The sequence below is a fragment of the Delphinapterus leucas genome, chromosome 15 (assembly GCF_059928025.1).
Source record: "Delphinapterus leucas isolate spDelLeu-1000000601 "Yukka" chromosome 15, BTC_Dleu_Yukka2, whole genome shotgun sequence".
Taxonomy (NCBI): domain Eukaryota; kingdom Metazoa; phylum Chordata; class Mammalia; order Artiodactyla; family Monodontidae; genus Delphinapterus; species Delphinapterus leucas.
In genome coordinates, this window is record NC_143143.1 from 10,392,683 (window position 1) to 10,409,186 (window position 16,504).

At 54.1% G+C, this 16,504-nt stretch overlaps 1 protein-coding gene across 10 annotated transcripts in view; it reads right to left on the reverse strand.

Annotated features, from left to right (window-relative positions):
- Window positions 1-16,504, reverse strand: part of CASTOR2 (cytosolic arginine sensor for mTORC1 subunit 2) — an 81,587-nt gene that overhangs the window by 38,182 nt on the left and 26,901 nt on the right. For all 10 annotated transcript variants that reach the window (XM_022588130.3, XM_089895810.1, XM_089895808.1 and 7 more), the window contains exon 2: window positions 7,078-7,148. In XM_022588130.3, the coding sequence (XP_022443838.1) occupies window positions 7,078-7,148 (71 nt within the window). The remainder of the gene's footprint in view (window positions 1-7,077; window positions 7,149-16,504) is intronic.

Sequence of the window (16,504 nt, forward strand, 5' to 3'; positions counted from 1 at the left end):
TCTTAGTCCAGCAGTGCAGAACGCTGTCCATTTGCTTATAGACCTGGCTCAGAAGTCGGTCCCTGCCCCATTTCACAGAATAGGAAACTGAGGCCCAGAGAGGGAAGCTGACTGGCTCAAGGTCACAGTGCAGTAAATGGGGAGGGCACCTCATTCTGGCACCGTGGCACGTCTGTCCAGACCCGCCCCGCCACCAGCCCATGGTGGGGTGTCGCGAAAACCCCTCTTGCAGGGATTAGCTTCAGGGCTGTAAAGTTGGAGGGGGGGTCCGGGCAGCTGAGGTTCCAATGTCCCAATTCTGACACCGTGGTTCCACTGGCCCTGAAGGCCTTCACCTGGCAGGTGGAGCCTCTGCTGCCCCAGCCTCAGGCCTGCCCTCTGTCCCCCGCCTGAGCTCCACAATCCAGTGGGGCCTGATCTTTAGCAGTGGGGTCCTCGGTGAGCACGTGAGGGTGGTGGCAAAGAACACAGGCTTTGGGCTCAGACAGCGACAAACTCTAACCCTGGCTCCGTCCTCTCAGCGGAGGCTGCTGGGAAGCTGCTGCTGATACAGTGGCGAAGGCCATTCCCTCCAAGTCCGCAAAGCGCTGGGGTATGTGCATTTTTAGGGGGTGCTAGGGTAACCAAGGCTCTGCTCCGAGGAGTCTCTCAGCGGGTTTGGACAGGTCCCACGGAGAAGCCCAGGCCTGAGGCCGACCGGAAATGGGGGCAGAAGTGGGTGGGTGGGGGATGGTGGGCAGCCTGCAGGCTGCCACTGCCCAGAGGATTTCAGCTCAATCCAAATGCTACTCAGAGTTTGGGCAGCCAGTGAGCGGGGGTGGGTCCTGGCTCTCAGTCCTGGATGGAACCCACTGAGGTGCTTCAAGCAGCAGGCCTGGACTGAGAGGGAGGTCAGCCCCGGGTCAGTGGTCACCTCTCTGAAGCTTCCAGAAGGGTGAGCTTTGCCAGAGCTGCAAAGCAGCTGGAGACCACAGTGCTCGCTGCTTCTGGCCCCAGGGACCCCAAATGCTGCCCTGGCACTCGGGGGCAAGGGAAGGCCTGCCTGGTCCCATCATCACCCAGGCCAAGCCTCAGGGTGCCCGAGGTGCTGCTGCGGGGCTGGGGGCTGGGCCGCCAGGAGCTGCCAGGAGGGAGCCAGCTTGCTCTTCCCTAGAGGAAAGGTAGACACATCCCAAGACCGAAAGGGATTATTAACACTGTCACTGCCCATCATCCAAGACCCTAAAGATAGCCTATCAGAGCTGAGGACGCTCCCTGGCGGGTCGCTGAGGACACTTGCCACCTCCCAGAAAGCAAGTCGGCAGCTCTGTTGCTGGGAGCCCACCCCACCTCCCCAGGAGTCCCCCGTTTCCGGCTGTAGGACCTGCGGTTCCCTGTGCTAAGTGGTCATGTCCTCTGCACGGAGTTTGCCAGGCTTCTCCCACCCTGCCTGCAGCAGGACCAGGAGTCCTGGGGTCAGGTGGGCGGGTTGCGTCCTGGCTGTGTGACTCTGAACGAAATCACCACCTCTTGGTTTCTTAGTTTTCAAATGTTGGGCTGATGAAATCAGGACAGGCTCCAGAAGATGCTTGGAGGATTTAATGGGATAATCCCCATCAAGCGCGTAGCTAAGTGCCTGGCGTCCGAGGGCTTGCCAAGTGCCAAAGCCTTTCTGTTATAATGCTGCTGCTGGGAGTTTTGTTGGTTTCTGGATAGAAGTTGGGGAAAAATGTATCAAGAGTTCAAACATGTACAGTTTCACTGTAAAGGAATAGTTACACAAGGGACAAAGAAAGAGTTATGGGTACGAACGTTCAACCCAAAAGGATTTAAGGCAAAGACCTGGGAGCTACCAAAAAAGTCAACGCCAGAGCCGGGTAGATGAACCACAGTTCATCTGTGACAGAATACTATGCATCTGTTTAAAAAACAGGTTTTCCAGCTATGAAACACATTTTCCAATCGAAGGAAATCAGAATATAAAATTTATGGTAGGTATTAATTCTGCAATTAATGTCTCATTCTGTAGGTGTGGTAAGTAGGAGAGGGCTTTTATTCTCAGCTGATACAGGCTCAGGTATTCAGGGTGAGCTGTCCTGAGGTCTTAGTTTCAAGTGGTCCATTAAATAATAAATGTATGTGTGCACTGTTTATGGACAAGAAGTGAAAACAGTTGTCCTCAAAGGTGACCAGCCGGCAAGTCTAGTTTCAGGTGGAGGGAACAGGGGTGTTAACTGTAGGCTCTCAACAGTTGTGCAAGTCTGAAAACTGTCAAAATATAAAGAGTATGGGGAAAACACACGTCTGAAGGCTATCTGATACTGGGAAATTATACTGAGTGGAATGAAAAGATAAGAAGCATATACACTACAGGTCAACACGGCGAAATATCCACACCTGGGGGTACAGAATGTGGAGACCTCGTGGGAAGGACTTTGCCATGAGGCAGCCCCGGAGAGGTCGAGGGAAGCGGGTGGGCGGGCGGGAGCTGGGGTGTCATGGGAATGATGCGGGGGACTCTCCAGGGAAGCAGCCCTCCCTGTAGCAGGCACCCCAACCTCAAGGTCCACCCCTCCTCCCATCCTGGGAGATGTAATCTCAGCTCCAGGCTGAGCTGCCAGTCTCTTATTTTACACAATGCGGGAGATGCTCCAAAGGCAGGTGTGCATCATCCCCCATCAGTGCTCACCGGGAGGGAGGGGTCGGCTTCAGGGCACAGTGAAGAACTCGCCCCGACTGGGATCCGAGCTCCTTCACTGACCTGGACCTCGTGCAGAGGGGACCCCTGCTGGGGGTATTACTGAATTAGTAAATTAGGAGCTCAGAGCTAGGTGGGAGATGCAGGGAGTGCTGATGGGCACTGCACTGTTTGCCCTGGTGGACACGCAAAGTGGAGGTGGCACGTGACTCCCTGATGCATGTCATACGGCCACACACACACCTTACAGAACTGGGAGGGAGGGAAGGAGGTGATCCTGTGTTAGGGACGAGGCCACGGAGGCCCCAGGTCAGTGAGCAACTTGCCCAGAAGGTAGCAGAGGCTGGATAGAACCTGGGTCTTCCCCTCAGCCCTGGGTGAGGCCAGGAGTTACCTCTCGACATCCTCCTCCCTCTATCTTTCGACCAATCACGGCACCAGGCCCCAAGTGTGCTACAGATCACACTGACACACACAAGGGGACTGTGACGGGTGGGGGGCCCCCCAATGTGCACTGGGCCCCTCTAACCGCAAACCTGGGATTCTGCTCACTACCCAGAGGTCAGGGCAGGCGCTGCTGCTCCTATTATTTTGGGTCCCTGAGAACACCTAGCATTGCACAAAGTAAGTGCTCATTAAATATGTAAGAGCTCAAAATACACACACGCACCTCCCTTCTGTTGGCCACACAGACACACAGCATCCATTTCAGCCAAGAACCTCTAAAAGTCCACAACGAACAAGGAGCTGTCTGGTTTATGTCACTGACAATCGCCCCTCCCTCCCAGGAAAGGTCCAGCATCTTACGTACAAGTGAATCGCAGACAGCTGCTGGTTTCTAACCATAAAAGCTTCACAATGGAGATAACTGTTGGCAAACAATAACCAATGTACCCTGGCTGATGTTAACAGTGGCCAAGGGAAGCCCTTGGGTGAGAAGCAACATGTGCAGAGCTGGGAGACGCGGCACCATCCTTCATACAGTGTGACACAGCCAGCATCCCTCCCTGGTCCCACCGGGGCAGCCACAAGACTCCCTTTCTGAAGAGGAGTCTCCTGAGAGAACCCCCCTAGAAACGAGGTGAGAGGGTAGAACTCAGCATCGCTACCTCTCACTGCAGCCTCCACCCCACCCCAAATCCTGCTCTCTGAGAGCAGACTGCCCTGGGCCTGCCCCCTTTTTCTCAGGTGCTCCTGTGACCTTGGTCTGCTGGGAACCACCACTTGTCAGCAGCACTTTCTCCTCATTTCGGCTGGAACCATCCTGAAAGCACCTCCGGCTTCAAATGGCCCTCTGTCACTCACAGCGACTCTGGGCACGTAAATGGCGGCTTCCTCACCTGTAAAATGGGTCTCCACTCTTTACCCTTCAGGCCACTGGAATGATCCCAGGAGGTGATATGTCTCTGCTGGGCTCCAGTTAACCGTTAAGAGTGGCGGAGGGGGAACGGGAGTCTTACTTTGTATGGTTTTCCCCTGTGGCTCCATAGTGTAAGCGCGAGAGGTACTTACTACTTAAATCTATGTACACAGTTTTTTCTCTGGTAACGATGGATATCCAAGCAGCCTGACGTGCTGACCAGGAGTCACGGCCTGGAAGTGAGACCCTGGCTCAGAAGTCACAGAGAGGCTGGGCCCCTCCTGGGCTAATAATTTAAACCTGCTTCCCCACGTCCTACCTACCCCGTACTAAAGAGTAAGCCGATGACCCCTCTGTCACCGGCTCCGTTCCAGCCACTCAGGTTCAGGGAGAGGCAGGTCGAGACTTCGCCTCCATTGTTTATGGTTCCAGGGAACCTCAGGGTCTGTAAGTCCCTCAGGAGCTGAGGCTCAGTCCCTATGTCTCCTGGTCTGCCCTGCCTTACCCTGTCCGGGGCCTGGCCCGTGGAAACATGCATGAATGACACCAGTGGCGAGGCCTTGGGCAGGCTGCACATCACGTGTCTGTGCTTCAGCTTCTTCATCTATAAAGTGAGGACTGTTAGAGTCGTTTCCAGTGTTTAGCACAGTGTCTGCAGACAGAAGCACCGGCAGGGCTGGTAAAATGCGTTAATCTATGTTGAATGGCGGAGGGGTGGGCGTGGAGGTCCAAGACTCAGCTCTGGTCTTGCTTCCTATTTCGAGGGCCTCTCCTGTGGGGTCTCCTGCACGGCGGGGCGTCCTCTGTGACTCGCTCTCGCAGCATCCACACCCTCCTTGCACAGCACCCACCGCAATGGCAGCTCCACAATTAATGGTGTAATTAGCTGGCAGGTCCTGAGGTTCATAGGGTCGGAGGTGGGGTCTCTCATTCCGGCTACGCCTCCAGGGCTCAGCAAGATGCCGGCACGCAGCAGGTGCTCAGTAAATACTGCCCCACCCCCCACCCCGGGACTGGCTCAGAATAACCCGACACTCAGCTCAGCCAAAGGACGGCTCCCTGGTTACTGACAATTCCTGCAAACACAGCCTTCCAGGACCAGCAAAACTGGCTCCCCAGGTCCCGCAGCCTCCCGCTCTCCCTGCTCAAGGAGTTTTCTTACCTGCTGCCTTCAGAGGTAGACAGTTAGTCAGAGATACCGGTCTGGGGAGGTGGATTAGATAGAATATCCCTTCCCAGAGAACAGACACTCTGGGGGTGTGCCTTCTACATCCGAGGTGCCCTGATTTTCAGCAGTTCTGTGTAAAGGCCTGAATGCCCATGAGAAAATAAACACGTGCTTGGGTTGCCTGAGCAGACATTCTTCATGTGAGTTGTGGCTAAGGCAAAATTCCGGTCTGTGGTTCCTGTGCTCAGGAAATGTCTGATGGGGGACTGCCCTGGTGGCGCAGTGGCTAAGACTCCACACTCGCAATGGTCAGGGCACTAGATCCCACATGCGTGTGGCAACTAACAGTTGGCATGCCACAACTGAGGAGCCCTCAAGCCACAACTGAGGAGCCCCACTGCTGCAACTAAGACCTGGCGCAACTGAATAAATAAATATTAAAAAAAAAGAAAATTCTGATGAATGAATGAATGAATGAGTGACTGACGACACAGGTGTCCTTGGCGAAGGGGCAGGGCCTCCAGTGGGGTCTGCCCCATTCCTGCTCTGGCCACACAGCCGTCCCCCCTTGGAGGCATGGGGGGCCCGTAGGATGTGGGGCGCCGAGCCCAGTCCCCGATACTGACTCGGTGCCCTAGACCACGTGCGTGCGAGGACAACAGGGGGTAGCTGGGAAGCCGCTTCCTGGGGCTTCACTTTCTCACCAGTAAAAGTAAAGAGGGTCAATACGCATCGGGAACCACAAAATAGTCAACTCCTGACTCCACAATGCCATTTCTCAGACTCTGTTCTGGGAATCAACCTGCATAAGAATACATGTTATGCACTGACAGAGTTTATAAATTTCTCATTGGAGGACAATGAAAATAACTTCAGCTCCAACCGTAGGGGCCTGGGCAAGGAACCAGGGCTGCTGCTGAAAGGCTGTGATATCACAGCATATTTTGTTGTTATGTTAAGTGAAAACATTTCCATAAATTAAACAGACCGCCTGAGAAAAGCTGGAAAGAAAACCACGAAAAAAGTGACCAGTAGTTGTCTTGTGGGTAGGGCTAGGGTTTTAAAAACTGTTGGATTTGTTGCCCTCTCTACATGTTTGGAAGACTCTAACTTAGCAGTTCTGAATGACCACCAGCTCTCAGGGGGCCCAGCTCCTCTGCCGGTGAGTCTGGACCCACGACTCCCCGCCTCCACTCTCAGTTCCTCATTGATAATCACAGGACAAGCACAACACCTTCGCATCAAGTAATACGTATCGGTCAGCACTCGCCACCAATGAACACTCACTGTTACTTTAGAGCCGGACAAACATAACGAACTTCAATAATAAAACTAAAAGGATGTGGAGGATGAGGGGACAGGGCTCCTTTCTGGGGTGACGGAAGTGTTCTGGAATAGTATAGTGGTGACGGCTGCACAACCTTGGGAATATCAAAGACCACGGAACAGCTGTACATCTTAAAATGACGCACTCTCTGGTACGTGAATTCTATCTCGATTTAAAAGACGGAAGGAAGATAAAGGAAAATCGTAAAAGGATGGTGACTGGGGCACGTTCCTGTTCGAACAAGGACTGAAGATGTTTTGAAAGCGCCTCCCTCGCGTCAGGAGTCCCAGAGAACATGCCCCCTGCCTTCCTGGTTGCTTTAGCTCCTGGCTGGGGAAGCACCGCCCCCTTTCAGCTCTGGGGCCTTTCCTGGGAAAAAGTCTCGCGAGCAGAAAGGGAGGGATCAGCCAGAACACAGGACAGGAGGAAGCTCTGCCACCAGCAGGTGGGGACAGAAATAAGGGGGCGGGGGGGGGGGGGGGCGGGCAGCCAGCACCAACTGCCGGCCCCAGTCCAGCCAAGCCCCTGGGGAGAGAAGCACTTACCCAGGAAGCCCTCCTCATCGACAATGATGGTGTAATCCTCCGGGGTCTCGGTCAGACTGAAGAACTTGCACCTGGGTGGACGGACAGACAGACACGGGGTACTGTAAGTCCCAGCAGACCCTATGGCAGCCGCCCGCCTCACCCCCCGCCCCTTCTCCCAACGCCGTGACCCGGTTTACCCAGAGCTCTGCCCCAGGCTGCTCGGGGGCTACTTATTTCTCCCTCCACTGCCTCAGTTTTGACTCAGGAGGACTCAGAGAGGCCTAGGGACGCTGATGGTTTCCTCTGCACCCCCGATCTTTGAGGACCCCTGAGCCGGCCAGCCTCCAGGGTCCCCTACGGGCCCAAGGGCAGCTCTGGTAGGGCTCATGCAGATGAACTGTGTTTTCCGTGCCCTCCGCTCCCCACACACATTCTGACCTTGAGGCCTCTGTCGCTGTGTCGTGTCCCCGGCCCATGGTCCTGGCCCCTCTCCTCACCAACTCGAGAGCTCCCACAGTCATTTACGGCCTAATTCGCATCACCCAACCGACAGCCCAGCCTTTAGGGTACTTTTCTCCCTTGCAGGAGAGAGGGGCGTGGCTGTCCGTGCCACTGTGCGGCAGGGATCCCTGAACTGCCACATGCTGCCTTTGGTAATACTGCTTAGCCTGGGGTGTAAGTTGCTCATTTCCTCCCCCAAATGGGAACATCAATTTCCCAAGGCCAGGGAGGGTCTGGCAATCACTCGGTCCGTCTGTATCTCATCCCTGCCGGTCTCAGCCCTGAGCACGCTCTTGGCACCTGGCAGACACGCTGGGCTACGTGTTCAGACAGCCCTTGGGCTGGGCTTTGAGGCTGTCTCCAGCTGAGGGGCTTACCACACCCTCAACGCCCGTCTCCCTGTCCCCCATCCAGCTAGACTGGCCCCCAGAACACCCCATGCGCAGCTGTAGGGAGAGGCGGCATGCACAGGCAGCGGTGTGCAGGAAACTGCCCATGGTCATTGATTTATCTGGTGTCGCTGATCTCAAGTATGGGGCTCAGCTCGGGCTCCATGCCCGATGTGTAAAACCCATCCATCACAGGAAGCCGTGATAGAAGGAGGCCCCACGAGTAAGCCTGGCAAGGGCCCGAACAGCACTTCTACGAAGATTAAAATGGGAAAGGGATCCTGAAGTGGATGCAGCGTTGCCGGGGATGGGGGTGGCCGGAATGTCCGCGGATCTCTGCCCCCCTGGCTCCCCTCTCCTGGCAGCCATCCTGCCACACTGAAGCCTTATCAACAGAAGCCCCGCAGCACCCTTTTCACTTTATTCTTTAAATTTTCACAAGTAGTGAGATCAGTTGGAACTGGTAGGACTGCAAAAGGGTACAGCCGTTTGGAAGATGGTTTGTCAGGTTTCTATAGAGTGAAACCTACATGACCACTGGCAACCCTGCTCCTGGGTATTTAGTCAAGGGAAATGAAAACATACGGCCCCACAAAGGCCGGTATGCGAATGTTTACAGCTTTTATCTGTAATCACCTCGAACTGGAAACAACCCAATCGTCCTCCCTTCAGCGGGAGAACTGGGTAAACTGTGGCACATCCACACCAGGGAATACTAGTCAGCAATGGAAAGGACTGAATTACTGATTCTTGCAACAATGTGGACGAATCTCAAGAGCATTTTGCTAAGTTACAGCCAGACTCAACAGGAGACGTGCTACGTGATGCCATTTATATGACATTCTGGAAGAGGCTACACTGTAAGGATGGAGAACAGATTCCTGGTTGCCAGGGGTTGGGTTGGGGCTGACATTTGAGGGCCACCGGGGAACTTTTGGGGTGAAGGAGGTGTTTGGTTCTTGACGGTGGTGGTGACAAGATGATATACATTTGTCACAACCCGAAGAACTGTACCCTAAAATGGGCGGCTTCTACTGTATACGTGCCTTATACCTCAGTGAACCCGACTTCAAGGAAAACGCTTCGCCAGAGTTGTAAACAAGGTGGCGTTCCCCCGCCACGCCCCCCCCCCCACCACAACGCTCTGCTCGACCAGCAGCACCACACCCTTCAATTTCCCTCCAGCTCTTTGGTTTATCAAATTACATCTCTGTCCCTGCCTGTCCCATATCCAATTTGCAACTACTGCCCGGACAAATGAAATCTATAACTGCCGGGCGACAATGGCAAATTATCACTTAGTGAATAGCAATCACTGGTCTGGCCTAGCTCCTCCTTGGGGACCCCTGTGTGCTAAGAAAGAGCCTCAGAAGCCCACCACCACCCCACCCCCACCGCCAATCACCAGATTGCCACAAGCAAGGACTCCCTGGGTGGGGGGAGTGGCCACCCAGTCATCCCAGAGCCTTGAGAAGGCAAACAGATGTGGTACTTGCTCCCTGTGCCCTCTCGGGGGTGAGGGATGTTCCAGAAATAGACCATATAAATGGCCCTGGAGGGCATAAACACCAGCAGAAGGCAACATCGGGGGTATGACTATGCTGTTGATGTGACCCGTCTCCAGGAGCCGAGTGCCAGCTATTATCTCGGAATGTGCACCTTGGCGTGGGCAGGCCTCCAGGAGGGCGAGTCAGTCGGAGGGACCTGCAGCTACTGCTCTGGTCACACACTCTGGAGCAGGCCTCCTGCTTTCCTAATTTTACCCCCTCAAGTCCTACACATCTCTGAGCTCACCCCATCTTACCTCCCAAGTCGCTCTGAGATCTGTTTTCCCCTCTCTCCATCACCCCCTCCACGTGAGCGCTTGCCTAGAAGCCTCCCCTTGCCTCACTCCCCCACTCTTGCCTGCCTCCTTGTCTCACGCCCCCAAAGGTGGACAAATACTCTTTCCACTGCCCGGCACCCCCTTCCCTCTTCTTTGGCTGGAGACGTGCCACTCATCCTTCAAGACCCAGTTTAAGCGTTTTCTTTGGGGTGAAACCTTTTCTGATTGGCCCCACCACCTCTTCTCTCTCACTTCCTACCACAGGGGTGATCCTGTCTGGATGTTAAAGCCACTGTGGACAGCTGGGTTTGGTGGTGCATCACACCTCAAAGGGACAGTTCATTTATCTCACAGTGTATGTGTAAGATGCCCTTAGAGCTGGGCTGTGTACAACCTGAACAACTGCACATGATGGTCCTGAGTGCTTTCTACGCGCTATTACAAGTAATACTTGTTTCCCCCAGTGGACCATAAACTCTCACAGGCAGGGACGGTGGGTTCTCTGTACACACACCCTGTACCTGACACTGGCTGGACAGAGAAACAACACTCAAAGTCTGATGAGCAAAAGAGTGAACTGTGGCCACATGCCTACCCCCAAAGCCAGAGGAGCCCCAATCAGAGCAAACACTGCTTGCCCCTGTGTGGCACTGCCTTGACTTGCCCCCTCTCCGGGAGGCGCTCAAGTCTCCAGTCCCAACTTCACGCTCTCTAATGAGCCGTGGCTAGATCAACACCCCAGATGCCGGGCCCCAGTGTTCGTGGCCTCTCTGTACTTTGTCTACAAGGAGCTGGAGAGAGGACCGAAACCCAGCAATTACCCAGCCTGCTGCCGAGTGCTGTTGGGAAACCCGGGGAGGAGGAGAAGTGTTTGCCCTCTAGACGCCCGCATGGTGCTTAGAAACAGGATGAAACAACAGGGTTAGAGAAAGCAGCCTGGGAGTGCGGGAAGAGGACCAAGAGCCTGGGGTCAAGAGACCTGGGTTCCAGTCCCAACCTGGCACCTGGGGGTGGTGAACCCTGGGCTGCTTCATTCCTCTGTACAATGAGCGACAGGTTCAAGGTGGACTAGTTTCCATCCAGCTCTGGTTTGGGCAGGGAGGGCACAGGCCACATGGAACCCTGTCAGTGCCATAGCGAGGTGGACCTCAAGGGGCCTGGCTGACAAGGCACGGAGAGATGATCCCAGAACCATTGAGTCTGTTTGGAAAATGCTTTTCAAGGGCAGGCAAAAATCCCAACTAGCTCTGATCAGAACCCAAGACAGATCTGCTGCCCAGGCAGCTGGGCAGGTGGTACATCACAACTCTGGTGGGGAGGGCTCATTCATTGCACAGTCTGTGTAAAGAGTGCCCTTAGAGTTGGGCAGTGCACAACCTGTGCAACTGTGTGTGATGGCTGACCAGCAGGTCCTGCTGGCGCAATCAGATAGGATACAAAACTCTAGAGTCCTGGACAATGAAGTAGGGAGACTGGGGAACAGCAGCTCTGGGAGAGCCCCAGTTCACTGTGGTTCAGGACATACCCCAAGAGTCATGCAAGTCCGACTTCCCTGGTGGCGCAGTGGTTGAGAGTCTGCCTGCCAATGCAGGCGACATGGGTTCGATCCCTGGTCCGGGAGGATCCCACATGCTGTGGAGCAACTAAGCCTGTGCGCCACAACTACTGAGCCTGCGCTCTGGAGCCTCAGCATAAATAAAATAAAATAAAATAAAATAAAATAAAATAAAATAAATAAATAAATAAAAGAATCATCCAAGTCCCCTGTCCAGGGGGCGCCAATGCATCCTTGGGTTCTGTGCACAGAGTACGGGTGCTGGATAGTACTGGAGGCCATACCAGAAAGTCTGCGCCTGTTCAGATCCTCACGGCCCACACATGCCCAGAGGAAAGCGAGGGGACTTTACACTGAAATCCCTTCAGCCTGGGGGAAGATTCCAGCCACCATCTTTAAATCTCTATGGCTGTTGTGGACCACGGGATGGAAGCAATGCTGCTGCTTATGGCTGTGTGACCTTAGGCAAGTTACTTAACCTCTCTGTGCCTCGGTTTTCTCATGTGTACAATGAGATGAAAATATTTAACATCTCCTTCATAGGGTTGTGGTTGAAGAATAAATGCCCAGCATGACTACGGTAAGCACTCAATATGTTGGCTATTTTTCCTTCTTGGAGGACAGAGGCAGCTGAAGTGGAGGGCCATGGGGAGGCCGGCTTGCATTCCCAGTAAGAAAAGCTCTAAAGCCAAACGGACTACAGAGACCAACGGGCTGTCTTGGGAGGTGGTGAGACGCCAGTCGTCTGAGGGGCTGAGCCCCAGGCAGGTGGGCTGCAGTGGTGATGCTGCCTCAATGGAGAGGGTAGATTAAGCCACCTCCAAGGTTCTGTGGAGTGCTGAGTCTCTGATTCCTTGAAACACTGGTTCTTACACATTGACGCCAAGCAACAAGCTTTGGCTGAAGAGTCTCCATTCATCTTCCCAGGAGCTCCGCTCCCACCAGGTAGCCAGTGACGAGATGATGGTTTATGATGGAAGACACTGACTCAGCCTGAAATTCCCAGTGCATCTGTTGGAGCCAAACCTGCTGCCTGGTCTCAACTCCCTGGTCTCAGCTCCCCGACATGCCACGCTGGGACCTCAGGAATCTTCACAGACACTTGACACGTCTGAGCACAGGGACTGTCCAGATCGGGGGAGCCAGGGAGGTGTCCTGACACATCACCATCGGGTGGGAGCTCCTATCTGCATCCGTCTCGCCTTCTCCACTCACCTGCTGGCTGGGTGATGGTCCCGCAAGGCTGTCCTGCGCTCCCTTCCTTGTTTCCCAGACACCACAAGGACCCCCTTACATAGTCCTCATAGGGCTCAGCAGAAGTTGGCTTTATGTGGAGTCTCTTTGTGCAGAAGACCGGGGTCTCTGGGAGGTGGGAGCTAGCTTTGTGGGCCAGACCCCATCTGGGACTGGGCCTGTTTTCTGTGGGGTCACAATGTGCCCTGTGTCAGCCAGACCCTGCTGAGGTCCCCTGTTGCCTGGCCACAGAACAAGTGCAGCCCTTTGCAATTAGAGCCTGGTCAGCCGGGCTATGAAATGAGCGCAGAGCCTTCACACACACCTGACAGGCCTTGCAGACAGGACTGAGAACAGGTTTCCAGCATGTTCCAGGTACCTATTTGCAACCCGTTATTCCTTTGTTCCAGCAGGGCCTCTGAATGCCCATTTTGAATTTCAGCGCCTGGAAACCCACGCGTGTTTCTCACCGAGTGCAGCCTGCTCAGTCTACAACGAGGGAGGTTCAGCCACATCTCGCTCTGCAGCGTGTCACAGTGAGGAGATGGAAGGGCCAGGGTCTGACGCACTTTTGGGGACCACCCGCCCCTGCCTCTGCCAGCCCCGCCGATGCGTTCCTACAGCAGAGCACAGGAGCCTTGAACAATATACAGCGAGTGACAGACGCGCTCTGGGGCGAGCGTGGTGGCCTCCCGCCTTCCTGGGCTCTTCTTCTTCCCCAAGGACAACCAGGCGGAGGGTGTGTGTCAGGCTTTCTTCTCTTAACCAGCCGTGGCTTTTTCAGCTGGGCCTTTCCTGGATCTTCAATAGGTCTTTCGTGTTACCTACATTTCATTTCTACTGTCTTTTAACAACTGGAAGCTGCCATTTCAAGTTTTAGTTAGGAAAAAAAAACCTGCGTCACGTTCTGTGATTTGAAGGGCAACCCCGAAGAATGTCTTTTTTCTGTTAAGATGGAAAAAAATCTGCTTATGTCTTGGGTGGCCAGAATTGGACAGCGTGGGCAACAGTGTTTGCAAATTCTAGGGTGGCACGCACAGACGGGACTGTAAAAAGGGGCTGGGTAGGGCAAAAGGAATCGCTAAGGTCTGGATAAAGCCCCTGTGACCCAGGCGAAAGTGGCTAGATCACTCAGTCATCACAAATTGTTAAGTGCCTTTAATGTATAAAGGCACTGCTTCAGGTGCCGGAGACACACCTTAAATAACTGGATAGTTAGAATTTCCATGGGGGCTGGATAAATAAAGTAGTGAGTCAGACGGTGGTGTGGCTGCACAGCCACTAAAAAAAGTGGATTTGCAATCTAAAGCAGAGCAGGGAGTGGTTGCCAGGGGTTGGGGGGTAGGGGAATGGGGAGCAACTGTTAAAAGGGTGCAGAATTTCAGTCTGAGATGATGAAAAGTTCTGGAAGTGGATGGTGATGGTGGTGAAGAGTACAGAACAATGTGAATGTGGGCATTTAATACCACTGAGATATACACTTAAAAATGGTTCAAACGGTATACTTTGTGTTATGTACATTTGTCCACACACACAAAAAAAAGAGCAGGAAAGCTCCCTGTGAGACCTGTAGAAGCTGGAAGAGCGGGCGTGTTGCTGTCCCAAAGCCCTGAGGTGGGTACATGCTGGGAGTGAACGAGGCCAGAGTGGCCACGTGGTGGGGGAGGGGGTATGACAGGTGGTGACGTCAGACGTCATGGGGGAGGGATGATGCCTGTGGCCCCTGTAAGGACTGGGTGGGGCCGAGAGACCAGTGACGAGGCTAGTCGTCGTCTCCAAGGAGGCTGGTGAGAGCTAATGGTGACTTGGACCAGGCCGGCAGTGGTGGGCGTGCCTCCATTTACGGCCAGGAAACAATAGTCAACAAATCGGGGCTGGTGAGGTCACTGAGAAACACAAGGCCAAGGCAGGAAACCATTGCCTTCTGTGGCACGTTCTCATCAGCGGCACCAGGAGAGAGGTCAGTGGGCAGAAGGGGTGCCTTGCACTGGCAGAATTTACTTGCCTCTGAATCTGGCCCGGACCCACGGCTTTGGTCCTTTCCTCCATGGAGACCTGTGCCTGGTGAGGGACTGTGGTGTTCCCTGGCCCTGCTCTGAAGGCCCAAACACAAGCCCCAGAGAACTTCAGGACGGCTCTTCCTTCAGGATGGTCATCCTGGAGGAAGACAGGTGGCATCAAAAGGGTCGTGCCAGGGTAGGAACACCGTCTGTAGAAGGGCAGCGTCTTGCTGCGTGAACACATTCCCAAGTGCAGGGCGTATACGAGGCGCTGACTGGTGGTTCCCTTTCTTCCTTGGGAGGGACTGAGATAGAAAAAGGCCCAAGTGGGTGTCCTGGTTTTTGCCACCTATCCAAGATGAGGCTGGAACAACTCACTGGTCCTCAAATCACGCCAGGTTCCTTATCTGTGAGAGAGGTTTGAAGATACCTGTCCTGCAGGGTCATTTAGGATTTAAGGAGGTGTGGAACAAACGTGGAAGTGCTCAAGACCCTGCCTCAGCACGTGTGGCCACTGGATGAAGTGCGCTGGCCCGGGGACTGAGTGGATGTCCGAGGCAGCATTCCTGTCCAGGCAGTGCTTGGTCTTGCAGTGGGCTCTGGGTCTCTGCCTGACTTCGGATCTCCCCATTCCTCATGGCCTCCACCCCAACCCTTACCAGCAGGACAGTCAAGTCTCGCGCAGCGGCCCACGAACCCAGCCCAGGTCCCCCGGGCAGGCCAAAGCCCCCTGTCCCAGCGCACGCTCACCCTCACCTGCCCATCACCTCCCCAGCGAATGATCACATCCACTGAGGTGCTGAGATGCTTCCCTTCCTGGTCTATCTCTGCTGGTGAGATACCTGCTCCTGGGAGACAGCTGAGTCTATCTCATCCAGATCCCCCATGCCTTGAACAGGAAAGAGGGTCTGTGCGTCATCTGTGTTAACTGAATGAACATGGAGTGTAATTAATGATTGCCATTTCATAGACGGGAAAGCTGATGCTCAGTTAGGTTAAGGCAGTTATGACCTTGGGACCACTGTGCTGTGTGGTCTCTAAGGTGGGGGGCAGCCCGGGCGCAGGTGTGGCCTGTGGTATATTCCCTATGACTCAGCTCTTCCCCTGGAAGCTATCCACTGTCTTAAACATGGGTAACCGGAGACACAGACGAGAGAATTGGTAACAGCCCGTCCTTGGTAACAAACACCTGGCTGCAACCCAGATTCCCATCACTGGATGAGGAGGAAAATGAAGACAGAAGAAGAATATTACCCAACAGTCAAAATGAACACTCTACAGGGACTTGCAAAACTCCGAATGAGTCTCAGCAATACAATAGTAGACGGAAAAATAAGTCCCCAGCTGTTATGTCCAGCATGGTATTCTTTTTACAGTTAAAAGCAGCTATGACGAAACAACGACAACAACAACAACAAAACCCAACACCTTTAAGACTCCACGGAGTTGCCATGTTACTACATATAAAGGAAGCCGGGGAATAAAGAACACACTACCTGGGGTTGGGGACGGGCGGGGGAGGCCTCTGCTTACATGGAGGGTATTGTCTCCATCCTGCTTTTGCTCTGGCTTTGCATGTGCTGACTACACTATTGACATTAGCTAGTTAGTTAAATGCATAAAGGTGAGCCGTGCAAAGACACACGATGGGTGAGGGTTATGAACCTGAGCTGAGGTCACTGGTGCAAGGATGAGGGGCTGCAGGTGACTGGGACTGGGGTCTGGCAGAAGGGACACAGCCACAGAACAGGAGCCAGGGTAGGCTGCTAGGCTGTAAAAAGGTGCAGGAAACGCTGCAGTTAAAGGGCTACCCAGAGGAGGTGGCCTGAGAAGGGTCCAGGAGCCAGAGTCAGCCTAGAGTCCTAGGATGAACGGACAGGACTGGTCCCAGGGCTACAACTCACTCCCATTCGGGTCATTCTCTTTGGTCTTGGCTGGTCAG